The sequence below is a fragment of the Hemiscyllium ocellatum genome, chromosome 28, assembly GCF_020745735.1.
Source record: "Hemiscyllium ocellatum isolate sHemOce1 chromosome 28, sHemOce1.pat.X.cur, whole genome shotgun sequence".
Classification (NCBI taxonomy): Eukaryota; Metazoa; Chordata; class Chondrichthyes; order Orectolobiformes; family Hemiscylliidae; genus Hemiscyllium; species Hemiscyllium ocellatum.
This window is the reverse complement of record NC_083428.1, coordinates 30,280,161-30,307,932: the sequence shown is the minus strand read 5'-3', so window position 1 is coordinate 30,307,932 and position 27,772 is coordinate 30,280,161. Positions and strand designations below refer to the sequence as shown.

The 27,772-nt window shown below is 41.7% G+C and overlaps 1 protein-coding gene across 1 annotated transcript; it reads right to left on the bottom strand.

Moving 5' to 3' along the window:
• LOC132828881 (ras-related protein Rab-11B-like) lies at positions 1–27,772 on the bottom strand. Its single transcript, XM_060846062.1, has 5 exons — positions 27,622–27,772; positions 6,437–6,632; positions 4,751–4,944; positions 4,387–4,467; positions 1–792 (listed from the first exon to the last, which is right to left on the bottom strand). The coding sequence occupies exons 1-5, from the start codon at positions 27,659–27,661 to the stop codon at positions 650–652; spliced, it is 654 nt and encodes a 217-aa protein (XP_060702045.1). The 5' UTR covers positions 27,662–27,772; the 3' UTR covers positions 1–649.

Genomic DNA, 27,772 nt, shown 5'->3' with positions numbered 1-27,772 from the left:
TTTAATCTCTGATATAAGCAGCTTGTTTACTAACAAATAAATACAAGAACAGGCCAAGAACACTTTCAGAATGTCACAATACAATTACTTTTGAATTTTATTAACTATAAAACTGTAGCAGTTCTGTAGTATAACAAGTATTTCACCATCATAAATAACTTCTCCTTTGAAAATTACTTCAGGTTCTTGCCTTGCGGTTTCTGGTGGACTGAAACTGAATTATTCCCGGTTCATCCCATCCCACTTGGAAGAGGAATGAGACATCCCCACCTCACCTTCCCCAGGCACTGACAGCCAATAGCAAGGCAAAGCTTTTATCCCAGCAGCTAGGCCCCAAAACACAGAGGGAAAGCATCTCAGCTGGTTTGGTATAATTATTTCCATCTGAGAATAAGGGCCATAAATCTATCTTTGAATTATTAACAGCACATTTCTGGGCCTCGTGGAGAGGGATCCGTGCTATCAACAGTATTTTTCAGGCAATCAATTGCTGCTTATTTTGAGGATGTGAAATCTGTTCTGTAGTTGCAGCAGAAAACATCCAAAAGAAACAAATTAAATCATATTGGGCATTGAACAGAAGCGTTCCAAATACACTATTAATGCACAGGCAGCAGTGGAAAACATTTCAAGGAGCAGCTGCAGTAGGTCACATGTTCTGGCAACATTGCAGTTTATTAGATTTCTGTCCATCACTTGTTGGAGGAACATCGATCTCCACCACATCACTGCCAGGTGACTCGTGCGTCAATCGGTCAGAGATCTGCTTCTGTGAAACTATGCGGTAAATTTCTAGAAAACAAAAATAATTTTAGTTATTCTGGACTTTTCAAACTCGATTTTTTAAGAAATCTGTCCCATTCTCTACACTCGGTACAAGGCAGCCTCCATCGTTTTCATCAAGTAACCATTTCTCGTATTTGATTGTGGACCACAGACTGCCATCTTCCAGCCCAACAAACTGAAGCTCATCCAAAACTCTCCTGCCTCTGCCACCAGTGAGCCCTGTGCTCACTGACCTACACTGGTTCTCATTCTGGCAATGCCAGAGTTTTAACATTTCCAAATTCCTCCATGGCATCACCCCACCCTACCTGTGATCTCCTCCCACATCAGATTAATCATCTAACTCTAAATCATCCCCGATTTTCATCACTCCAACAATGAGGAATGTCAGAACTGTAGATGCTGGAGAGTCAGAGTCGAGAGTGTGGTGCTGGAAAAGCACAGCAGGTCAGGCAACATCCGAGGAGCAGGAGAGTCAACGTTTCAGGCATAAGCCTTTCATCAGGCCCTTGCTTCTCCTTGGATGCTGCCTGACTTGCTGTGCTTTTTCCAGTACCATATTTTATCATTCCAATAATGATAGCTAATGTCTTCAACTGCTGAAGCCCTTTAAGCTCTGGAATCCCTACTGTAAAGCTCTCTACCACTCTCCTTCTTTAAAGGTACTCATGAAAACATACTCTTTGACCAAGCTGCTCATCATCTGACCTAATAACTCCTGTGACTTGAAGTCAACATTTGTTTAATTATGCACCACTGAGGCATCTTATGACGTTTTTGCAAACTGTTCTTTATATTCAGTTGTCACCTATGATTGCAATCTAATTATTCAACTCTAGTGAGTAGTAGCAAGGAAAGTAAAAGTACAGTGAAGTCCAATTCTGATTTCAACTAGTTTTCCAGCAGGGTCACTCGGCAGTGATGAGGAGCAAGAACCCTGGGTGATTTTCACCTCTGAAGTACAGGGCAATGAGACAAGTTATCATGTTTTGTACAAAGCCTCAACTGAGATCAATGGATATCAGAGAACATTGTGTGAACACAGACCTGGTTCAGTATTTATTTCCCATTTCCCATTTCCATATGGCAGGGCAAAATATTTCTCACCTGCAGCCTCAACTGAGACCCAACTATTGTACAAATTCAATTCTTCATCAACTCGGAGTATCGCTGTCTCACTAGTGTTCGGTTTGTTTTCAACATTTGTAAGAAAATTCAAATTTCAATCCAGTTTTTCTAATGGATTGAGACTGAGAGTAGCCTAGTTGCCTTGTGTCAGGGGAAATATACCAGCACAGATTTGATGGACTGAATGGTCTGCATATTCCACAAAGTGCAGATCGAAGAGGAGGATCAGATTTTCTGACTCTGCTAATGATTCATGTTTGTCTCAATTTCAATTCCTCTGTGAACCAAAATCTGACCTTCTATGTTGCAGTTGAGGAGGAAATATAAAGAATATACTCCATGAAATAGCAAGCCAACTGTATCCATGAGTAGCAATGAACAATGTCTGTAAAATGCTGATCTATTTTCCAAAGTAGTTGGTGCTGTTGTTAGCCTGTGACTGGAGTCCTGATCACTGGGAAGTGAAGGAGACAGTCAGTTGTTGGAGGTGGTGCCACAAGACTGTTCCCCAGTCTGGGGGAGGTCTGAGTTATGAGGAAAGGCTGTCCAGCTTGAAAAGGAGGCGTAAGAGGAACTCTTCTGCCATAATATTAAAGTTAACGGTGAAAGATGTGGGGACACAGGTTCAAATTGAAAAAGCCACATTTAGAATAGTTTTCAAGCATATCCTCTGCTCACAGTGATCAACACATGGAAAGAGCTCCCAGAGAGAACAGGGGATAGAAATACCATTGATGGAAAATTGGGTCCTTCAAGAGGAAGGCTTAGATACTTTGGATAGATTGGTGAATTAAAATGGGGCCGAATAGCATCTGTGATCAATCATAAATATGACAGTGTGCCTCAAGAGAACATTTGGAACTTGTAAAACGTATAGGATAAGGTATAGGACGTTACGCTGTCCTCCTGATCATTCCACCTTATAGGTGAGTAGAATTAACAACTTGATCTAGCTCCTTTGAGTCTGCTCTGATGATGCCACCTAGTGCCTCTGATCTGTCCTCCTTTTTGCTCAACCAAGGACTCCTGTGGTTGACAGAGTCCTTCGCGGTGTACAACCTATTTCCCGCACTTCTGCCCTCACCCCATTACCTCTCTTCCAAAATGCCAGGGTTCTCCTTGTTCTTACTTTCCATCATCCTGTGCAGTAAAAGGATCATCCTGTACCATTTCTGCCACCTTCAGCAGGATGCCACCACCAAACACATTATCTATCCCCTCCCTGTCAGCAGTCTGCAGGACCATTCGCTCCACATGATCCTGTTTCATTTCTCCATCACTCCTAACATTTCCTTGCATCCCACCTCAAACCACCTTCCCTTGCCGACACTTGACCTTTCATCACCTCACTGTCCAAGGCCCGCATCACACCTTCCAGGTGAAGCAGCGTTTTATTTATACTTCTTTCAATCCAGTCTACTGTATTCAATACTTACAATGTAGTCTCATTTACATTGGTCAAACTAAATGAAGGCTGGTTGACTGCTTTTCAGAACATATCCATTATGTCCCTAAGAATGACCCTGACTTTCCAGTTGCTTCCATTGCGATTATCTGCCTTGTCCCATGCTAACATTTCAATCTTGGGCCTGCCGCAGAGTTCCAATGAAGCTGGAGGAAGAACTCATTTTCCACTCAGGTATTTTACAATCTCTTGGACTGAACATTGAGTTCAGCAACTTCACAGCATGGCAACTGTCCTCCATTGTTGATTATAACTATCGTCCCACCGTGGCCATATCTGGATCTTAGCCTGCCTGGCACACTCTCCTCATTCCTGATGAAGGGCTCTGGCCTGAAACGTCGAATTTCCTGTTCCTTGGATGCTGCCTGACCTGCTGTGCTTTAACCAGCAACACATTTTCAGCATATCTGGATTCTGTCTCGTTACCTTTGTACTAGCAGAATGGACCATTTTCTCTTTCTCTTATTTATCATTTCTACCTATTTGACATCTTAACTCCTTTTTACCACCTCTAGCACTCCCTTCGTCTTGCTTGTCAGTCTCATCTGCTCCTTACACTTTGTCAACAGAATAAAAACCACCATTCACTGTCTCACACCTGCACACACATGGGTGCTGGGGAAAAAATAAGCACGACCACAGTTAGGTGGTAGTGTGGGGGTAAAAAGGGGAAGAAAAAAAATTAGAAATAGGAGTGCCACAGGAAAAAAAAACTTTTAAAAAATTTAAGACGAAGAAAAAACAAAAACCCGCCATTTTCTAGCTCCATTCAGCTCTGAATAGGAGTCAAATTGGACTTGAAATGTTAATTCTGTTTCTCTCCCCACAAATATTCTCCAGTAGTTTCTGATTTTTATTTCAGATTTCCGACATCCGCGGTGTTTTGCTTTAATTTTGCTGATGGACTTGCTGCATTTCTCTTTTTACTCAGAGGCTTTCTTTGGTGTATTTTACGTATTGTGGTACAGGTACATTTATTTGCATCTAGACTGTCTCTTTGATTTTACCTGTCAAGATATTTTGGAAAGCCTCCTCTACGTTTGTTGAATCCAAAGCAGATGTTTCAATAAATGAAAGACAATTCTTCTCTATATGAAAAGGGATCAGAAGAAATTTCATTAATATCAATGAACCTAGTGGAACCCAATAAAATCACTTCTGTGAGCATTTTTTTAAAAAAAATCGATTACGCAATGTTTATGAATCTGCCTTATAGCAGCTCATCAGTATTACACAGGAAGAGGTAGCAGGAGAATATAAACAGTCTTACAAAATTCACAAACATTATTTCTGTTCCACGGCCACCCACTAGCTCTGATAAAAGCAGAAAGAATTCAGATTTTAAATTGTTTGTGTGTTCATGTGACTTACCAGCAAAGGCCCGTGCCTCATCAGTTGGTACAGCTCTCAGATGACGGAGGTCACTCTTGTTCCCAACCAGCATGATGACTATGTTGTTGTCGCCATGGTCACGCAATTCCTTTAGCCACCGCTCGACATTCTCATACGTTAGGTGTTTGGCAATATCATAAACGAGCAGAGCACCGACAGCCCCACGGTAGTACCTAAGAGAGCACACAACCCAGATTGTATGAAGTCCTGCTCATCTGCTGAAACCTGCACTACACGTGTACATCTGTAGAGGCCTTGCGGCACACTGGTAGTGTCCCTACCCTTGGACAGAGAGATTCAAGTTATTGTCCCACCTGGTCCAGACGTGTGTCATAACATCTGAACAGGTTGATTAGAGAGAAAAAAAAATTTTTCAAAAGCCGTCTATGGTACTTGGCCATATGGAGCAAAAATGTCATCATCTCAATCCTTGGTTCGTGTCGAATTATTTGAACTGTGACCAGAGGGTAACAATGGTGTTTCAATTGCCTCAGCACTCAAGTGGTATGCACAGAAAACATCAGGCTGACTGCTCCCCATCACTGTCAGTGACCCAATTTGAAAAACGCACATATGTTAAAACTGCGGTAGGTATGGATCCACCTACAGTCAAGCACATAAAGATTAGATTACTTACAGTGTGGAAACAGGCCCTTCGGCCCAACAAGTCCACACCGACCCACCGAAGCACACCCACCCAGACACATTCTCCTACGTTTACCCCTGCACCTAACACTACACGCAATTTAGCATGGCCAATTCACCTAACCTACACATATTTGGACTGTGGGAGAAAACTAGAGCACCCGGAGGAAACCCACGCAAACACTGGGAGAATGTGCAAACTCCACAAGTCAGTCAGACACCTGAGGCGGGAATTGAACCCGGGTCTCTGGCACTGTGAAGCAGCAGTGCTTCATTTATCCTTCAATGACACACATCAGCTGGTATTCAGGGCATCATGCCCCAGCAAGGATGGAACTGTAATCCTGAAATACTGAGTTCTTTAAAGAAGACCTACTTCAAATTTTCTACTATTGAAGAGAAAATTGAAACTCATCAACCATCATTGCAAACCCAGATGTTTCGTTGCTTTGAGAAGACTATATGACATTAAACTATCTCTATGTGCTGCATCAGTTCCTCTTCACCTTTGTTAATATATTTGACTTGATAGGAAGTTCTGAGATTTGTATGTCCTGTCTTTAAAAAGCCTGCACCAACTTCATGACAGGCTATTCAGATTTTCCAGAAGCCAATACAGAGTGGCACTACAGAAATATGGAGGGCATCCTAATTGTGGAAAATGGGTCTCAGTATTACCGATTGTATAAGGTGTTCGGGTTGCTGTGGCAACATGCACTTTGATATGTTTCGTGTCATATGGAGTGGTGGATAGTGATAGTGGAAAGTCCAACTTTCTTTCCATCTTATGACTGATCAAGAATTTCAAATATCATTTGTTGGAAGAGTTTGCATATCAAAATCAATCTCTTAGCCATGTTATGAGCAACTTTTTGTGGCTGTCAAGGCCAGGAACAGAACTTAAACTATGTGCTTCTGACTCAGAGCAGGGACAGAACCAACTGGAGATAGATGGGGAGGGAAGGGATGCAAATTAGTGAAAAAGGTTCAAATGCTGAAATATATTAATCAAATACTTACGCTGAAGTGATGGCACGGTATCGCTCCTGTCCTGCTGTGTCCCAGATCTGGGCCTTAATGGTCTTTCCATCAACCTGAATACTCCTGGTGGCAAACTCCACTCCAATGGTGCTCTTACTCTCCAGATTAAATTCATTACGTGTAAACCTGGACAGGAGATTGCTCTTTCCGACCCCAGAGTCTCCAATCAGGACAACTAGAAGAGAAAAGATTTGAACCATTAGTTTCAGAATCTAATCCTGGGATAGAAACACTGTATATGACCGTATCTATCATTCACAGTTATACGGGCCTCTGTGCGTGGAATCTGTGGTTCAAACCCTTTTAAATGGGAGGCCATGCCACTGCCAGTGTTCTGTTACCAGCTGTTGTGTCCATCGTAAGTGTCATCATGATTGACTCTTTCATCTTTGCACCCGTGCTACAGGTATATGCTTAGCATCAAGCTGCCCTCCCCAACGCTGTCAGTCGAAACTTAAAACTTGTGAGCACAAACCTGTGATGTCACACTCTTTTAGGATTCTACATGACAGATGCACAACAACCCTTATCTATTGGCATTACGTATGGTTGTGTCGGAATACAAGTTACACCATCAATACTCAAGTTATTTCTCTTCGAAAACAATACAGTCACAGTTTGATTGAAGGCTTTGTTTGAATGACAACGGGATCTTGATCAGATGGGCCAATGGGCTGAGGATTGGCAAATGGAATTTAATTTAGATAAATGTGAGGTGCTGCATTTTGGGAAAGCAAATCTTAGCAGAACTTATACACTTAATGCTAAGGTCCTGGGGAGTGTTGCTAAACAAAGAGACCTTGGAGTATAGGTTCATAGCTCCTTGAAAGTGGAGTCGCAGGTAAATAGGATAGTGAAGGCGGCGTTTGGTAGGCTTTCCTTTATTAGTCAGAGTGTTGAATACAGGAGTTGGGAGGTCATGTTGCGGCTGTACAGGATATTGGTTAGGCCACTTTTGGAATATTGCGTGCAATTCTGCTCTCCTTCCTGTCAGAAGGATGTTATGAAACTTGAAAGGGTTCAGAAAAGATTTACAAGGATGTTGCCAAGGTTGGAGGATTTGAGCTATAGGGAGAGGCTGAATAGGCCAGGGCTGTTTTCCTGGAGTGTTGGAGGCTGAGGGGTGACCTTAGAGGTTTACAAAATCACGAGGGGCATGGATAGGGTAAGTAGACAAGGTCTTCTCCCTAGGGTGGGGGAGTCCAGAACTAGAGGGCATACGTTTAGGGCGAGGGAGGAAAGATATACAAGAGACCTAAGGGGCAATTCTTTCAAGCAGAGGGTGGTGTGTGTATGGAACGAGCTGCCAGAGGAAGTGGTGGAGGCTGGTACAATTGCAACATTTCAATAGCATCTGGATGGGTATATGAATAGGAAGGTTTGGAGCGATATGGCGGGGTGCTGGCAGGTGGGACTACATTGGGTTGGGATATCTGGTCGGCATGGACGAGTTGGGCCGAAAGAGTTGTACAGCACGAAAACAAACCTATAACTCTAATCAGTTTGAAAATTCAGCCAAAGTAAGCAGGAGGAAAACCTCCCTTCAGGAAAGGAATCTCCTTTCAGCTAGAATCCTGTGGAGATATCAAGAAGTAACACACAGCAAAGAGATTTATCCTTCCCATAGTTTACCCAAGTCGTAGCCTCCCTGTAGCCAACTGTGCGGCTGAACTTTTCCAAATATTTCTACTTTTCCCTTCTTGATGACACGCATTCTACAGTAAGAGAACAATTCAGCAAGCACATAACAAAAAAAAACACTTCAGGAGATACTGTGGTGGATGGCTAGAAGTTCGGTCAAAGAGATGGATTTTATGGAGCATTTTAAAAAAGGAGAGGCTGACAACTGTCGAAAGGGAATTTCAGAGATTAGAATAAAGCAGTTTTGAAGAAGAGTCACTGGACCTGAAATATTGACTCCATTTTCTCCCTGCAGATGCTACCAGACTTCTAAGCTTTTCCAGCAATTTGCTTTTGTTTGGCAGCTATAATGGTGGAGTGATTAAACTGAATAATTGCAAGAGGCCAGAACTGGGAGGAGGACAGTAATTGGAGAGATTTGCACCTTGGACACTGAACTCACAGAAGTGAGGTTTCAGAAAACCTGAGGGAGTAACTTGTTGCAAAGAATGATGTCCTAAACTCGCAAAAATTTTTGAACCCTGGCAGCAACGTTCTGCAGCTTGATAAAGATAAAATTCCACCAAATTGAAAGATACTAATATTCCTGACCAGAAATTCTGGCAGCTGCTCAATTTTCTGAAGTTTCACTCTTTGTAATTCTCCACTATTTACAACTTGTCCCATCCCCTTTGTTTTACTCATGCATTTCCCTCATAAGATAGATTACAGATGCATTTTTCGGCATTGCATCTAGGCCCTGATTTTCAGGTGTGATGTAAATCTGTTTGCCTTCATTCTGAATTTTACACTCAGCATCAAGTGAATACAGCTGAAAAACAGATAAAGTGAGAATCAGTCCTCGCCAACATTTGGAGACCAGCTGGAGAGTTTAAGTTACATCATACAAAAGGGCAGCCAACAAGATCTGGAGCAGGTTTCCGGAGCCATCTGGTTACCAAAGCACATTGAAATATGTAAATTAAGAGCAGAACTAAGCCAGTTAGTCTCACAAGCTTGCTCTGCCTTTCAACAAAATCACGGCAGATCTGATTGCAATTTCAACTCGACATTTTCACCTGCATCCACTTTCCTCTCAGCCCCTTGAATTAATCTTCTTATGCCTTAAAAATATTCAGATTCTGCATCATGTCTTTTAAGGAAAAATGTTCTGAAACTCTCAAAGTGAAAAAAAATTCTCCTCTTTGAAAAAGGTGACTTTAACAGTAAGCCCTAATTCTGGACTATTCAACAAGAGGAAACATCCTTCCAACATCTACCTTCAGGATCTTATAATGTTTTAATCAAGCTGCCTTTTACTTAGGTAAACTCCAGAGGATACAAACCTAGCCAGTCCAACCTTTTCCCAGAAGATAATCTGCCTATTCCATATATTTGCTGATTAAACTTTCTCTGATCTGCTTCCAACACTATACATTCTTTCCTAAGTAAGGAAACTGATACTGAATGCAGTATTCCAGATGTGGTCTCACTAAAGGCCTGTGTAAGTGAAGCATAACTTGCTTCTTTTATATTCAATTCCCCTTGCAATGAATGACAACATTCTATTCACTCTTCTCATTCTGGCAGTAGGACACCAGAATCCTTCTCACCTCCAAGCTCTGCAATCTCACCATTTGGATTATATACTTGTATTTGATTCTTCCCACATTAGTCAGATCTTTGACCATTCTCTTAACCTATTGATACCTCTTTCTAGCCTTCTCAAGTTCTCTTCAGCACTTACTTTCTGCACTATCTTTGCATCATTAGCAAATTTAAGAACTATACCTTCAGTTCCTTCATTCAAGCAATTTATAGAAATATTAAAAGTTGTGACCCCAGCACTGATCCATGTGCCACACCACTTGTTACATCTTGCCAATCAGAAAATGATTTATGCTTGCTGTCTTAGAGTCACAGAGTCATAGAGATGTATAGCATGGAAACAGACCCTTCGGTCCAACCCAATCTAGTCCCACCTGCCAGTTCCTGGCCCATGCCCCTCCAAACCTTTATTATTCATATACCCATCCAAATGCCTCTTAAACGTTGCAATTGTACCAGCCTCCACCACTTGCTCTGGCAGCTCATTCTATACACGTATCACCCTCTGCGTGAAAAAGTTGCCCCTTAGGTCTCTTTTATATCTTTCCCCTCTCACCCTAAACTTATGCCCTCTAGTTCTGGACTCCCTGACCCCAGGGAAAAGACTTTGCCTATTTACCCTGTCTATGCCCCTCATAATTTTGTAAACCTCTATAAGGTCATCCCTCAGCCTCCGACGCTCCAGGGAAAACAGCCCCAGCCTGTTTAGCCTCTCCCTGTAGCTCAAATCCTCCAACCCATCTGGGAAAATTAACAAACAGTGAAATTCATAACTAAACTTGGAGGAACTGAACAAACGCTGAAATTCACAACTAATCTTGGAGGAACTGTTGGGCGAAGTTCACAGCACAGAATCAGATAAGTTCATTGTAGTTTTAAGTCTGTCCAAGAGAAAGACTGCAGTAATGAGTACAGTGGATTCTTTCTTAATTATATGCTTTTGGAGATAAGTCTCTTGATTAAACTTAAAATATAAGCCATAGCTATTAATTTAACCTGGGCAGTGTTTGTAGAGGAATAAGACGGTATTATTTTCTGGGTCTGTAGATTGTGAAGGAGCAAAAATGGCCTTTGCAGTGATATGTACTTCTTGTCAGATGTGGGAGTTTAAAGAGAGTTTAAGGGTTACTGCGGATTATATCTGCCATAAATGTTGTTGGATGCGAATCTTATCAGATCGAGTGGATCGGTTGGAGAGACAGATAGAAGCGATGAGGAATTTGCAACAGCAACAGTATGTGATGGATGGCAGTTATAGGAAGGGGGGAAAAGTCTCAGATACAGTCACATTGATGGGTTAACTCCAGGAAGGGCAAGAGAGGTAGGCAGGTAGTGCAGGAGTCTTTTGTGGATATACCCATTTCAAACAGGTATGTTGTTTTGGAAAATATAGGGGGTGATGGATTCTCAGGGAACGTAACACGAGCAACCAAGTTTCTGGTATTGAGACTGGCTCTAATGCAATGAGCGGTACGTCGGCTTCCAAGAGATCAATTGTGATAGGGGATTCTCTAGTCAGAGGTACAGACAGACGTTTCTGTGGCCAGCAGAGAAAAAGCAGAATGGTGTGTTGTTTCCCTGGAGCCAGGATCAAGGTTGTCTCAGAGAGGGTGCAGAATATTCTCACAGGGAAGAGGGGCCAGCAGGAGGTCATTGTCCACATTGAAACCAACGACATTGGAAGGGAAAAGGTGGAGACTCTGAAGGGACATTACAGAGGGTTAGGCAGGAATTTAAAAAGGAGGTCCTCAAGGGTGGTAATATCTAGATTACTCCCAGTGCTATGAGCTAGTGAGGGCAGGAATAGGAGGATAGATCAGATGAATGCATGGCTCAGGAGCTGGTGTATGGGAGAAGGATTCACATTTTTAGATCATTGGAATCTCTTTTGGGGTAGAAGTGATCTGAACAAGAAGGACAGATTGCACCTATATTGGAAGGGGGCTAATATACTGGCAGGGAAATTTGCTACAACTGCTTGGGAGGATTTAACCTACGAAGGTTGAAGGGGGGGGGGGGTGACCCAGGGAGATAGTGAGGAAAAAGAGATCAATCTGAGATGGGTACAGCTGAGAACGGAAGTGAGTCAAAACAGTCAGGGCAGGCAGGGACAAGGTAGGACTAATAAATTAAACTGCATTTATTTCAATGCAAGGGGCCTAACAGGGAAGGCAGATGATCTCAGGGCATGGTTAGGAACATGGGACTGGGATATCATAGCAATTACGGAAACATGGTTCAGGGATGGGCAGGACTGACAGCTTAATGTTCCAAGATACAAATTCTACAGGAAGGATAGAAAGGGAGGCAAGAGAGGAGGGGGGGGGGCATTTTTGATAAGGGATAGCATTACAGCTGTGCTGAGGGAGGATATTCCCGGAAATACAACCAGGGAAGTTATTTGGGTGAAACTGAGAAATAAGAAAGGGATGATCACCTTATTGGGATTGTATTATAGACCCCCCAATAGTCAGAGGGAAATTGAGAAACAAATTTGTAAGGAGATCTCAGCTATCTGTAAGAATAGTTGGGTAGTTATGGTAAGGGATTTTAATTTTCCAAACATCGACTGGGACTGCCTAGTGTTAAAGGTTTAGATGGAGAGGAATTTCTTAAGAGTGTACAAGACAATTTTCTGATTCAGTATGTGGATGTATTTACTAGAGAAGGTGCAAAACTTGACCTACTCTTGGGAAATAAGGCAGGGCAGGTGACTGAGGTGTCAGTGGGGGAACACATTGGGGCCAGTGACCATAATTCTATTCGTTTTAAAATAGTGATGGAAAAGGATAGACCAGATCTAAAAGTTGAAGTTCTAAATTGGAGAAAGGCCAATTTTGACGGTATTAGGCAAGAAAGTTCGAAAGCTGATTGTAGGCGGATGTTCGCAGGTAAATGGACAACTAGAAAATGGGAAGCCTTCAGAAATGAGATAACAAGAATCCAGAGAAAGTATATTCCTGTCAGGGTGAAAGGGAAGGCTGGTAGGTATAGGGAATGCTGGATGATTAAAGAAATTGAGGGTTTAGTTAAGAAAAAGAAGGAAGCATGTGTCAGGTATAGATAGGGTAGATCGAGTGAATCCTTAGAAGAGTATAAAGAAAGTAGGAGTATACTTAAGAGGGAGGACAAAATGGGGACATACAATAGCATTGGCAAATACAATTAAGGAGAATCAAAAGGGTTTTACAAATATATTAAGGACAAAAGGGTACCTAGGGAGAGAATAGGGCCCCTCAAAGATCAGCAAGGCGGCCTTTGTATGGAGCCACAGAAAATGGGGGAGATACTAAATGAATATTTTGCATCAGTATTTACTGTGGAAAAGGATATGGAAGATATAAACTGTAGGGAAATAGATGCTGACATCTTGCAAAATGTCCAGAATACAGAGGAGGAAGTGCTGGATGCCTTGAAACAGTTAAAGGTGGATAAATCCCCAGGACCTGATCAGGTGTACCCGAGAACTCTGTGGGAAGCTGGAGAAGTGATTGCTGGGCCTCTTGCTGAGATATTTGTATCATCGATAGTCACAGGTGAGGTGCCGGAAGACTGGAGATTGGCAAACGTGGTGCCACTGTTTAAGAAGGGCGGTAAAGACAAGCCAGGGAACTATAGACCGGTGAGCCTGACCTCGGTGGTGGGCAAGTTGTTGGAAGGAATCCTGAGGGACAGGATGTACATGTATTTGGAAAGGCAAGGGCTGATTAGGGATAGTCAACATGGCTTTGTGCATGGGAAATCATGTCTCACAAACTTGATTGAGTTTTTTTGAAGAAGTAACAAAGATGATTGATGAGGGCAGAGCAGTAGATGTGATCTATATGGACTTCAGTAAGGCGTTCGACAAGGGAGACTGATTAGCAAGGTTAGATCTCATGGAATACAGGGAGAACTAGCCATTTGGATACAGAACTGGCTTAAAGGTAGAAGACAGAGGGTGGCGGTGGAGGGTTGTTTTTCAGACTGGAGGCCTGTGACCAGTGGAGTGCCATAAGGATTGGTGCTGGTCCCTCTACCTTTTGTCATTTACATAAATGATTTGGATGCAAGCATAAGAGGTACAGTTAGTATGTTTGCAGATGACACCAAAATTGAAGATGTAGTGGACAGCGAAGAGGGTTACCTCAGATTACAACAGGATCTGGACCAGATGGGTCAATGGCCTGAGAAGTGGCAGATGGAGGTTAATTCAGCTAAATGCGAGGTGCTGCATTTTGGGGAAGCAAATCTTAGCAGGATTTATACACTTTATGGTAAGGTCCTCGGGAGTGTTGCAGAACAAAGAGACCTTGGAGGGCAGGTTCATACTCCTTGAAAGTGGAGTCACGGTAGATAGGATAGTGAAGAAGGCGTTTGGTATGCTTTCCTTTATTGGTCAGAGTATTGAGTACAGGAGTTGGGAGGTCATGTTGTGGCTGTACAGGACATTGGTTATGCCATTGTTGGAATATTGTGTGCAATTCTGGTCTCCTTCCTATCGGAAAGATGTTGCGAAACTTGAAAGGGTTCAGAAAAGATTTACAAGGATGTTGCCAGGGTGGGAGGATCTGAGCTATAGGGAGAGGCAGAACAGGCTGGGGCTGTTTTCCCTGGAGCGTCGGAGGCTGAGGGGTGACCTTATAGAGGTTTACAAAATTATGAGGGGCATGGATAGGATAAATAGACAAAGTCTTTTCCCTGGGATCGGGAAGTCCAGAACTAGAGGGCATAGGTTTAGGGTGAGAGGGGAAAGATATAAAAGAGACCTAAGGGACAACATTTTCACGCAGAGGGTGGTACGTGTATGGAGTGAGCTGCCAGAGGATGTGGTGGAGGCTGGTACAATTGCAACGTTTAAGAGGCATTTGGATGGGTATATGAATAGGAAGGGTTGGGAGGGATATGGGCCAGGTGCTGGCATTTGGGACTAGATTGGGTTGGGACATCTGGTCGGCATGGACGGGTTGGACCGAAGGGTCTGTTTCCATGCTGTACATCTCTATGACTGGCAACATCCTTGTAAATCTTTTCTGAACTCTCTCAAATTTCACAACATCTTTCTGATAGGAAGGAGACCAGAACTGCACGCAATATTCCAACAGTGGCCTAAACAATGTCCTGTACAGCCGCAACATGATCTGTTTCTTGTTAGCTGGCCAATCTTCTATCCATGACACTATGTTACCTCCTACAACATCAACCTTTATTTTTCAAAATAACCTTTGATGTGTCCCTTTATCCTTTGGTCAGTGAGGAAGACTGCATCGATAAGCAACTCCCACTATTCTGCAAAATGTCATAAATGTGTTACTCAACGAAACAAGGTGATCAATATGCCTCACAGACCGCTATTCAGGACAAATGTAACTCACATCAGATTTAATTATTAACAACAAAAGTAACTATGTATTGTAAATAAACTTATTTTTCAACAAATGTCAAAGAAAATGTTACCACTGTACAGCTTACTCCGTTAAAACCCAAAACACATTGATGAATGGATCAATAAGACAGCCAAAAACAGATGGTTTGACACAAATACTATGAGTGAAAAAATAAAGACAGGGAAGGCAACTTCTGTCGATCAAGGTCTAGACCCATAGGAATGGAAAAGTTATTTCTCTCTGTTCTTTTCATTTTAACAACAATGACAATGTTGTCCCCAGAGTGATGTCAAACAATAGCCAATCTGGTAGACTTAGGGCTTGTATTGGAATTCTTTCTTTCAAGCCTCTGGATATTTTCGATTTTAATCGCACAGAGAGATGATGTCTCTGGTTTGTAGGCTTCTGAATATCTCTGGATACACTGCATTCACAGGTTTATGACAAACTGCAGTGGAACCATCTGAAGGCTGCCATTTTGTTCTTAACTGAAAGACTTATGGTGCCCCACCGTCTGATAAAGTATCCACCTACATGCTCTGCAAAGTAACATTAAGCTAAATGTTATGGGTTCTTGCTAAGTGTGAATCGCATCAGGTATGGAGAAGTGATTCTTGCCATGAAGCTAAGTAAGTATTCACGCTATATCTTACCAAACTTGCTGCACAAATTGTTATTTCAGCCCTTACGGCAAGTACCATGTCCAATTTCTGCTCCATCTTACATGCGCCGTTCCAACAGCAACTTGCCACTCAGCATAAGACCAACATCCTTGCATCGCTCCATCTTTCAAAGCCCGACGCACACCTGGAGGAAGGCTTCCATCTGGAAGCTGCCTGCTTGGGTGTGGGAGGAGTCAGTAGAGATGTCAGAGAAAGGGAGACTTTTTTTTGGACAGAGACCTGGGGATTCTCATGGGCACGGAGAGGGGAGTGGAGACGACTTCTTCTAAGAGAATCAGCAGAAGAGGCCACACCAGCCAAGAACATGCCAATCATCTCTGAGAGCAGTGTCCTCACCTGCTCAGAGGAAACAGTACTTGTCCTTGCAGGATCAGATCCCACAGGGATGTAGAAACATCCATGTCCCGACACCTGTCTCAGTACTATTGCCATTCAACCGCAATGCTCATACTAACCAGACGGTCCATAGAATGTATCAAACACCAGTACTAACCATTGGCTCAATGCCTTCTACTATTCATCCCTCAAAACGCAATCCTTCCTCCCCATTCACCCTTAATTTCAGTAAACCAAGGCAACAGGATGACTTTGGCCCAACTCTTGAACGACTTGACCTTCCAGCTGCCCCTCACATATTTAGACCCCTAACTGGTGGACACACATATCCCCAGTGGTACCACAGCTAACCCCAGAATGGCCCCTAATAGAGGCAAGAGGACTGATCGTTACCACCTCTCTGGAGCACAGATACAGGGTCCCCCGCATATAGCCACACCAACCAGACACCTGACCACAGCCAAAGCCTGGGATTGGTATGGGAAGCAGCCCTTGACTGTGCTGCTGCCACCTCCTTCCTCCTACCAAGAGATGCCCATGAGCTTCATTGCAACTCCTCCCCTAAGCCTTTCAAACATGTTCCAATGCTTGCTGCGTGTGCTATGTGTTTAGCTGGAATGCTGAAGTCACACGTGCTAAAAAGGTGCAAGACAAGATGCACACGCCCCTATTGAGGACTGCTACACAGCACGGCATCTCCCTGGACGTGTGACTTTGTCAAATGCTAATGCCAAGAAAAGCTGCGCAGGGTGTGGGCACCAGCTAATTACAAGCTGAGAGTACAGAACAGCCTGGTCCATGCGGTGGCCTCCTTTCCTGTCCCTATGTGGTTCTTGTAGCTCACTTTTTAAGAACAGCAAAAGAGGAAAAAAACAGGGAATTACAGACCAGTTAGCCTGACATCTTGTGGCGAAATTATTGAAAGTCTATAATCAAGGATGGGGCAAGTGAACACTCTGAAACATTATACGTATTCAGGAATAGGCAGCACTAATTCATGACAGATAGATCACAACTGACAAATCTCATTGAGTTTTTTGCCTGAGGTAGTGACAGGGGAATATCTATGGATTGGGCTTCCAGAAGGCATTTGATACAGTCCCACATAGCTAAAGTAGAGACCCTGGAAGTGTGGACAAATTCCTGATATGGCTGGGAAATCAGCCGAGTGGCAGGTGACAGAAAGTAGGGATAATGGGTAGGTAGTTAAATTGGCAGGATGTGACTGATGGTTTCCCACAAGGATCTGTGTTCAGGCCTCAGTTCACATTATTTATTAATGACTTGGATAATGGTATAGAAAGTCTTATATCCAAATTTGCTAATGACAACGTTGGGTAGCATTGTAGACCATATAGATGATAGTCTATCAACATACATTTGTAATTTTATGCTAAGTGAGTAGGCAAACTATGGCAGATGGAGTTCAATGTAAATAAGTGTGAAGTTATCAATTTTGGACCAAACACAGATAGAACAGGGTATTTTCTAAATGCTTATGAAGTTAAATGCAGTGGATGTCCAAAGAGACTCAAGGGTTCAGGTGCATACATCTTCAAAATGTCCCATACAAGTGCAGAACCTAGTTAACAAAAGCTAATGGAATGCTGGCCTTTAGATCTCAATGACTGGGTACAAGGATGCTGATATCATGCTGCAGCTATGTAAACCTTGGTTAGACCTGACTTGGAATACTGACAGCAGATCTGTGCACCATAGATTTGACTGGATACATTGGTCTTGGAAGGAGTACGTGGACTTCATGGGTTAAATTATGAGGAGAGATTATACGAATAGGCCTGTCTTGTCTACAATTTAGAAGGTTACGGTAAACATCTGGACCCCACGGTTGGGGGGGTTGCTCTCTGTTCTGTGATCATCAATAAACACTAGCAATTTGGTTGAATAACGTGTGACGTCTTACAGAACCAATCTCGGCTGGGCACAGGTTGTTTAGTAACACAGAGGTTAAACACTTCCATGTTCCTCGGAGAAATTGCGCGCATAGTTAAGGCAAAGGCATTTTTTATACCTTTTTGAAAAGTACAGCCATAATTAGAGCGCAAATTCAAATGATTACCATTCAAATCTAATAAAATGGCTTTACTGACAGCAACTTACCCCAATGGGAACCAACTTTACTTTCCACATCCAAGCACCCCTATCTCGCAAAACTATTCTTTGAATCTGTACTTGCAAGGTCAGTTAGGATGGCTTGTAACGTCTTATCTAATCTAGTTATTTCTATACTATAAGGGAAGCATTGTCTGCTGATCTTTGTTGAGGACCACTATGGTTAGTTCATAAATGCAGCTTTTAGAAGGGTTAAAGGCCATTTTATAAAGCTTTGAAGCAGAATAGTCAATTTGCAGCCTGCTCCTCAGATGCTGCCTGACCTGCTGTGCTTTTCCAGTACTACTCTAATCTTGACTCTAATCTCCAACATCTGCAGTACCCACTTTCGCCTGGCATAATCTGAGAATTAGGGCCAGACCATTCAGGAGAGATTTTAGGAAGCACTTCTGTGCACAAAGTGTGTTGGATGTTTGGAACTCTCTTCCACAAATGGCATTGGATGCTGGATCAGTTGTTAGTTTTAAATTTGATAGATGGTTTTGTGAAGCAAACATATCAAGTGATATGAGCCAAAGGTAAGTTTATGGAATTAGATCTCAGATCAGCCACAATCTCACTAAATGGAATGGCCTCCTCCTGTTCCTCTGGCAACCAGCAATGTTTGGCAGCATCAGGAACAATGTGCTCTGCTAGACAAGATGTGGCAAGATAGCTCGACATTGAGACAGGGCTCACTGTCCTTCTTGCCTGATTCTATCACTCATCTCATACACATTGTTCAGGCCTGATGAGATTTTACCCATTGTCCTGTAGAGCTAAAGTGTGCACCATACAGTCCAACTTGTTGTTTTAGCTGCAGAGAAAAATAAACTTTCCTGATACCCTTAACTAATTTAGCATGTTCAACTTCAATCTTCTAGTTTATCATCCATGAGGAAAAATATGTTGCCCCTTCCAAATGCCTTTTAGAAGTCTAAGTATCGTACATTCACAAATTTTGCTTTATGCACCGCAAGAAAAGATTTACAAGGATGTTGCCAGCGTTAGAGGATTTGAGCCATAGGGAGAGGCTGAACAGACTGGGGCTGCTTTCCCTGGAATGTCGGAGGCTGAGGGGTGAACCTTATAGAGGTTTACAAAATTATGAGGGGCATTGGTAGGGTAAATAGGCAAAGTCTTTTCCTTGGGGTCGGGGAGTCCAGAACTAGAGGGCATAGGTTTAGGGTGAGAGGGGAAAGATATACAAAAGATCTAAGGGGCAACTTTGTCCACACAGAAGGTGGTACATGTATGGAATGAGCTGCCAGAGGATGTGGTGGAGGCTGGTACAATTGCAACATTTAAGAGGCATTTGGATGGGTATATGAATAGGAAGGGTTTGGAGGGATATGGACCGGATGCTGGCAGGTGGGACTTGATTGGGTTGGGATACCTAGTCGACATGGACGGGTTGGACCAAATGATCTGTTTCCATGTTGTACCTCTCTATGACTCTATGTTAATTCTTCAAAGAACTCCAATAAATTAGTTAAACAAGTCTCCTTCACAAAACTATGTTGATCATGCAGGATAACCTTGAATGTTTTTAAATACCCAGCTTTACCATGTGTTCTTATTAATAGTTTAAGCTTGGGGTTCTTGTTAAAAACAGAAAGCAAGTAAATTGATTGGGGAGTTTTTTTGTCATTTTTGAAGAAGTGCATTACAGTGTGACGATGCTGTCACTTTAACAAGGTTATTTTGTCTTTGGGTATTTTTTAAGAAAGTCGTAAATGTAGAAGTGCCAAGAAGTCTAGGAAGAGGCTTGAATGGCAGGGCAATGGCCAGTTCTTGCAGTTCAGGTTTATTCTAGTTTGGTTTAGCCGTAGCAGCCACAGACGTTGCTGCAGTGCAGAAAGGTTCTGAGCTTCAGCAGATGATTTCTGACTGATTTTTCTCTCTGAAATCTCTTTGGAATTTGTTCCCTCTTGCCTTCTGCCAAGAGTTCTGTTTATGGGATGTTACAGGATTGGAACAGCTCCTTCGTTAAGTTAAAAGCAAGTTACTGCCGATGCTGGAATCTGAAACCAAAAGAGAAAATGCTGGAAAATCTCAGCAGATCTGGCAGCATCTATAAGGAGAGAAAAGAGCTGATGTTTCGAGTCTAACTGACCCTTTGACAAGTCAGCTCTTTTCTCTCCTTACAGACACTACCAGACCTGCTGAGATTTTACAGCATTTTCTCTTTTGGTTCCTTAGTTAAGTTGCTGTATCAGGATGGTTAAGTATTCCAATAGTTAAGTTATTCTAAATTCTATTTTCTTTTGTTTATGTTTCAACTGTAGTGTTTAAATAAATTCTGTTTTGCTTAAAGCTGAGTGGTTTGATCAGCTGCGTCACAAGTGGAATATCCACTTCACATCTGCTTTTAAAATAAGAAAAAAACTAGGGTCTAGACTACCTTCTTAAAATAGTTTGAGGTGGTCTGGCCTGGTCCAGAACAATAAAGAGAAAATATTTTATTAATACAGGCAAATGTTAAGCTGCTGCATGTTTCACTACTTTCAAAGTAAGCCCCTTTAAGCAGTTTGAACTCCCTCAATGATTTGTGTGGCATTAAGTCAACCTCAAACAGTGCTCTATACTCAGTTGGTTTAGCAACAACTACCTTCTTGAATAGGGAGGAGAATAACAGCCAAGGTGTCTGGATAATGATTGTTACCCAATGACACACAAGTGGAAAGTTGTTGCAAAGATTTCTTATAAGAAGGTTAAAAATAGGCTTGGTTATAAGACTGCATGGTAAAATGGCCAGGCAACACTAATGACTGTCCAATTTCATCAATGAAGATTGGTCACTTAATTGAGCTAATATAAAAAGTTTACAGTAAAATAAAAGACACACATAAATTACTTTAAAAAATTTAATGACAACATTAATGACTCAAGGGAAGTTGCATCTGGCGAGGTCAGGCTTAGGTTAGCTGATATTTTGATAAAGGAGGTTGATAATGCAGAATTCTGCTTCTATCCTGTTTGGGATCATAAGGTTTCTGTTACAGATTGCAGCTGGTAATTAGCAAAATTTAAGTCAGGAAATTTAAAAGCTCTAAGACTTAAAAATTACCAGATGGCAAGCTTCACTATTTGTAAAGTTCATTAACCCATTTTTCCCAGAATATAGAACTTGTTACCATAACAGTAACTGAAATGAATAATGTGACAGTGTAATCTAAAGTAAATATAAGGGAGAAAAGAACAGAAGGATGTGTTGACAGGGATAGATGAAGATGATGGGAGGGTACTCACAAGTAGTATAAATATCAGCACAGACCTGTTGGCCTGTGAAGCTTGTTTCTGTGCTGTACGTTTTATGTCATTACCAAAATGAGTTGTGTTTATTTATGGAACTTTTTATTGTCTTCATGCATGCAATGTAGGTGTTGCAGTCTAGGACAACATTTATTATCTATCCCTGCTTGTCCTTGAGAAGGTGGGTGATCCCTCTTGTAGGCTCTGTCACCACCTGCCACAGAGCCATTCTAACAGTTATGTCCTTGCCCTCCATCTGTAGTGCTGCCATGGGGCTACTCTTGATACAGATTATGTTTGTATTGTATCTTCTGTGTCCTTGGCACCCTTGGGGAAGGACTGATTCATCAGCTGAATGGGGATTGATGTGTAGGAATCAGTAGGTGTTTTCTTTGTTTATGTTTCAATTATCATTCAACCGCAGAAGTCATTTGAATTCTTGAGGTTGGGAGTCAACACTGAAGACTCTCAGGACAACTCCCTCCAGCACTTTGCCGTCACCTCGGTCTGTCTGTCCTCTCAGTGGGATAGGGCATACTCAGGGAATGTGAATAATGATTTAAATCTTTATTTTTGTTTCATGATTTTCCAACCTAATTCAGAATCTCTTGGTGTCAATTGTAGTATCCCTAACCTACTCCCAAAATGAGGTCAGAATGCTGAACAAGCAGTTCAAATTTTCCGCAGATGGAAGCAATTTATAAAAATCTCCACAAGCTGATTTTATGCCAATAAAACAAAGATTGAATAAATATATGGCAAGCCTATCCATATCTGGGTCTGAGAAACTGTGTAATATTATTTTGAGAGAGAACATTTTCTCAGGGTAACATACTGAGACTGCTAAAAGTAATTTTGAATACTTGAGCTACAAATTGGAATTAAGGCACTGAACACATGACTAATAATTTTAAAAGGACATTGAGGAGCTCCAGTAAAACTGAAGTCAATGGGAAACAGTCAGAAAACCCTTCCACTGACTGGAGTCAGACAAAATAAAGTACAATTGTTGCAGTTATTGGAGGTTAATTGTCTCTAATTACAGGATATTATTGCAGAAGTTGCCCATTGTAGCATCCTTGGTGCAGCCAGCTTCATCAATGATTGTCCCTCCATCATAAGGTAAGATGTGGGGATGCTTCCTTTTGACTGCACAAGGTTCAGTACCATTTGTAATTCCTCAGATACTAAAGCATGTGCCCACTTACTGCACAACATTTAAGCTTGAATTGCTAAATGTGCCATTCATGCTTGACAATAACAACCACAAACAAGAGACAATCTAACCATCTCCCTTTTATCTTCAATGGCACCACTAATGTCAAATTTTTCAGCATCAATTTTTGGGCTTACTAATTGATCAGAAATTTAACTGGACCATCTGCATAAATAACTTGGCTGCAATAGCAAGTCAGACGTTTGGGCTGCAGTGGAGAGTAACTGCCTGACTCCCCAAAGTCTTTCTACTGTTTGTAAACATTGGAGTCAGATGTCATAGTCATAGTCATAGTCATAGTCATAGAGATTTACAGCATGCAAACAGACCCTTCGGTCCAACCCGTCCATGCCGACCAGATATCCCAAACCAATCTAGTCCCGCCTGCCAGCACCCCGTCCGTAACCTTCCAAACCCTTCGTATTCATATACCCATAAGGAATATTGAGTCAAGATCCTGGAAGTTCCATCATAACAGCATTATGAATGTGACTAAACCATGTGGGCTGCAAGGAGCTGGTTCACAAACATTTCTCAAAGGCAATTAATTGTGACCAATAAATGCTAGCCTTACTAGAGATGCCTATGTCTCAAGATGCCTCGGTGGTGCAGCTGCAACAATAGTCCAGAAACTCAACCATATCTAGGACGACAGGTGCACCATAGTTGATTGCTTAAGATGGTGGATGAAGGCTGTGATTAGGTTTCATGCAAAATTTGTATTATTATTTGGAAACTTGAGTTCTAAAGTCGAGCAATTACGTATAGCTTGAACATTGATCTTGCATTTCTATGCTGTGTGTTTAGAAATGAAATTTTCATTTTGAGTTCTGAGAGTGGTATTGGGTTGTCAGGAGGTTTGATCGTGCATTTAAACAAAGTTTATAAAACCCACGCAATGTATACTTCACTGTATTACAAACAAGTGCAGAACAGAGAAAATATAGGCTTTTGCTAGGAAGAAGGTGTCCTATGACACAGGGAAACAACAGACAGAAATATGTTCATTTTAAAAGGCAGTACTTATGTTTCTTTCAGAAAGAAGCAAATAATTTAGAAAAAAAAAATCTGTAAAAGTTGCTGTAGATTCTAATTGTCTCCAAAGGTTTTGGGCCAGAAGAAAAGCAGTCCTGAGTGGGCTTAAAAGTCAGTAAGAGAAGAGCTCCAAAAACAGAATGCTGTGGCGGAGAAGATAAGGAACCCATGTTAATAAATGTGAGCTGTGTTAACAGCTAACTTAAGGGTCTCAGGAACAGATACCATTCCTGAGTAATTAAAGAAGTAGCATTAAGTGAATTTGCTTAAAAGAAACTGTGCAAACCAAACAACAAACTTCATAAATGAAGACAAAGAGAATCTTCAGAGGTTTGGGTAGCTCTAAGATTGTTGAAGATAAAAATAATCCCTATATTTGTAATAATATTATTTCAGATCACCCTTGTATAGTGTAATATAGTCAGTGTTTTCTTTCTTCTGTGTGCAGTAGACCTCATTCTTTCAAGTACATTGACAGCCTCTTGTGACTATGCTCATCATTGTTAACAGAGCAAAATGTAAACTTAAGGTCCATCAATCAAAGTCTCATTCTGGGATCTAACCTGTTCAGTATTATCATCATATCATAACAAGTGCCAATCATTCCACGTCCAGTGCATCATGGCTGCAGTGTGTATCACCTCCAAAAAGTTTGCAGAAACTTACCAAAGACTTCTTCAACAACATTTCCAAAAACCTGAAACTTCTTTCAGCAGGAAGAGCAAGGGCAACAGGGGCATGAGAACAGTGCCATATTCAAGCTCCCCTCCAAATCAGGCAACATCTCGACTTACAAATAGATTGCCAATCCTTCATTGTTTATATGTAGAACTGTTATAGCATCCCTACAGTGTGGAAACAGGTCATTTGGCCCAACAAGTCTACACTGACCCTCCAAAGAGTAACCCACACAGGCACATTCACCTATTATTCTACATTTATCCCAGACTATTGCACATAACCAAGACATCCCTAGACACTATGGGCAACTTTAGATTAGATCCCCTAGTGTGGAAACGGGCCCTTCAGCCCTACAAGTCCACACCGACCCTCCGAACAGTAACCCACCCAGACCCATTTCCCTCTGACTAATGAACCTAACACTATGGGCAATTTAGCATGGCCAATTCACCTAACCTTCACATCTTTGGACTGTGGGAGGAAATCGGAGCAACCGGAAGAAACCCACACAGACATGGGGAGAACATGCAAACTCCAAACAGACAGTCACCAGAGGCTGGAATTGAACCTGGGTCCCTGGTGCTGTGAGGTTGCAGTGCTAACTACTGAGCCACCGTGCTGGGTCAAAATCCAAGAACTCTACTTAACATCACTGTGGGAGTTCCTTTACCACACGAACTGCAGTCCAAGTAGGTGGCTCACCATCAACTTATTGACAGCAATTAGGGATTAGAAATTAGTGTTGCCTTTGACATCCACATCCCTCAAATTATTTATTTTTAACAAAGGACATGGTATTCTGACCCTACAGTTGCAACACTGAATTTAAACTATGTGTAAGGTCTCAACATATAAAAATTAAGAAAAACTGCAAACTATACAAGGGACGACAGCTAGCTCCTAGCAACAGAGATGAAGAGAATTTAAATAAAAAGATGGAAATCTCCTTTACCATTAGCTCTAACTTGGACTTCAGTCAAATTTTCTAGATTCTTTCTGAAGAAGCACAATAAGCTAAGAGACTCACTTCAAACTCAGAACAATTTATTGTTTTTCTTTTCCTTTTTGCTTAACTTGTTGGTTCAAAAGATACGAACAAAACATCCCTAAATAAAAAGAACAAGGTGGAGCATCTCACACACCAGATGGCTACACCCCAGCAACAAACACACAGCAGAGCACCAGCTCCAAGGCAGTGAAATTATAGTAATACCAGAATTTGCTGGAAAGAACCATGACACTTTAAACATATAAGTCTGCCTCCTCGTACACAATCTGTTACTCTGTGGGGCAAAGTGGAGCTTTGAGGAAAACCACCTTTAAACAAAATGGTCAGCTTGCCAAATCAAGATTACAACAACAATGGTAGTGTTGATATTCACAACATAAGTAGAATAGTCTTTCTGACTTGAACCTAACGAGATATGTTTTAATTGCAGCTTACAATTTCAAACCCTTCCCTCATCCATCATTACAGCAATTGGGTCTTGAATTCCAACATTCAGCCTACAATACCCTACGCACAAATCATTCTTGTTATCAATTACATTTTACCTCAAGGAACTAGAAGTATTGAATCTGACCAAATCCAGCTGGGATGGGTAAGGACAAAGATGAGATAAAGATAAGTTGAATGCATGAAGCAGTGTAGGCTTAAGCTCCAGATAAAAGAATGCATTCCAGAAAAATTCCTTTGTTAGATATCAGTGAGGAAGGGAATACGCCCATGTGAACTTGTCATGAAAAATAAAACCTACGCTGTTGCAACATCCAAATGTCTACTGAATTATTTCGAAGCTTTTGCCTCCACTACCTTACCGATTTGCCTCACATTAAATCACTTTCCATTCAAAGAAGCACATCTTACATTTGAGGATTTCTTTAAAAATCTATAAAATCTTGCTTCTTTTCAGAATGGCTTATAGTCTCCTTTTCAAACAATTAGCTTAAAATCGACAGGTTAACATTCCCAATTCATGCTGTTATATTCATGATAATTGCAGGTAGTAGCCATCATTATTCTGAAGACTCCTAATTCTGTAGCAATTTTAAAAATCTGTACTATCAATAGACTATTCTTTTTAAAAAATGTATTAGAACCAAATTGAAGGCTGACAATCCTTTAATCTGCACTGTAACAAAGATTCAGATATTCAAATTAAACTTGCAACATTTAAACTCAAATTTCATCCCTTATGGTGCCCATGAGTCACAAAGTCACAAGCATCAGTGTACACCACATAGGACAGCCAGGCACAAGCATAGTTGAAAAGGGGAAGTCAGTCAGGCTGAAGACCCTCTCAACAGCCGACTGTCTAAACTTGTTTTTGGGCACCTTGGCCTGGCCCTGGTCTAGACACAAGGCGACCCTCCATTCTACCTGTCCATCCTTTGGCCATAGATCAGGACTATGAAGCTGAAGTGCAAACAAAATGTTGAGTAGTGGCTACCTCAGAAAGTGACATAGGGATTGCAAACTAATACATACAGTGCACATGTAAAACAGTCTCACTGCTGTAAAAAAAATTCTGGCAACCTGGGGTACGTTCAACTGCATGGAATTGCTGTGTGCAACACTCAGTATATGCCAAATCCCTGATGGAGGAGGGGAGTACTCCCGCATAGAAAGCTCAGCCATGCCTTGTTTATGAGCACACACAATCAAGTTTATATCTCATTTGTCTTTGTGTTACACTCCTACTATCTGGATGAGGGCTTAGAGTATAATGTGATAAGTCTACACTAGCAGCACAAATGTGGCCATGTTAACAGAGATGCAGATATTTAAACGATATTATAAAATAACTAGCAAAAAAGGAAGTGAATTACTTTAATTCTTCTTCAGAATGACTGACCAAATTCCTTTCCTCCAGGAAGCTGTCAGTATCAAACCCCACCCACCAAGGTATCACCGCCTCATACAGTGTCAATTTTAAACCCTAATATATTAAAGAAAGGGTCAAGTGATTGAAAATTGCATTTTAAATAATGTTTTGGATATTAGCTACAATGATGAAGCCACTGAGTTTAAATCTTTCTTTTATACTCGCCCCGCTCAGATACATTCTGGGGTTCAGCTCTGTTCTGTTGCAGTTCCCAGTTCGGTACATGTCAGCTGCACTAGACTTTCTTCCTGAAAATAAAACGGCAAAACATTCGAGGGGCGGCTTTAGCAGGAGGCATTTCCACCAGTGTCGTATCAGGGTTTCATTCAGGAGTTCACAGGTTACTGTATTCATCAGAAAACCTCACCTTTAAACAAATAATCGTATTCATCCTCTCGGGTCCCCATCTTCCGTGCCTGTATTGTCTGTCCCCGCTCACTCACCCCTCCGCACCGGATAAAGATTTAATCAAGATCCTGGTTTCTGCCAAAGCACAAGCTTCGGAAGGAAGCCGAGAT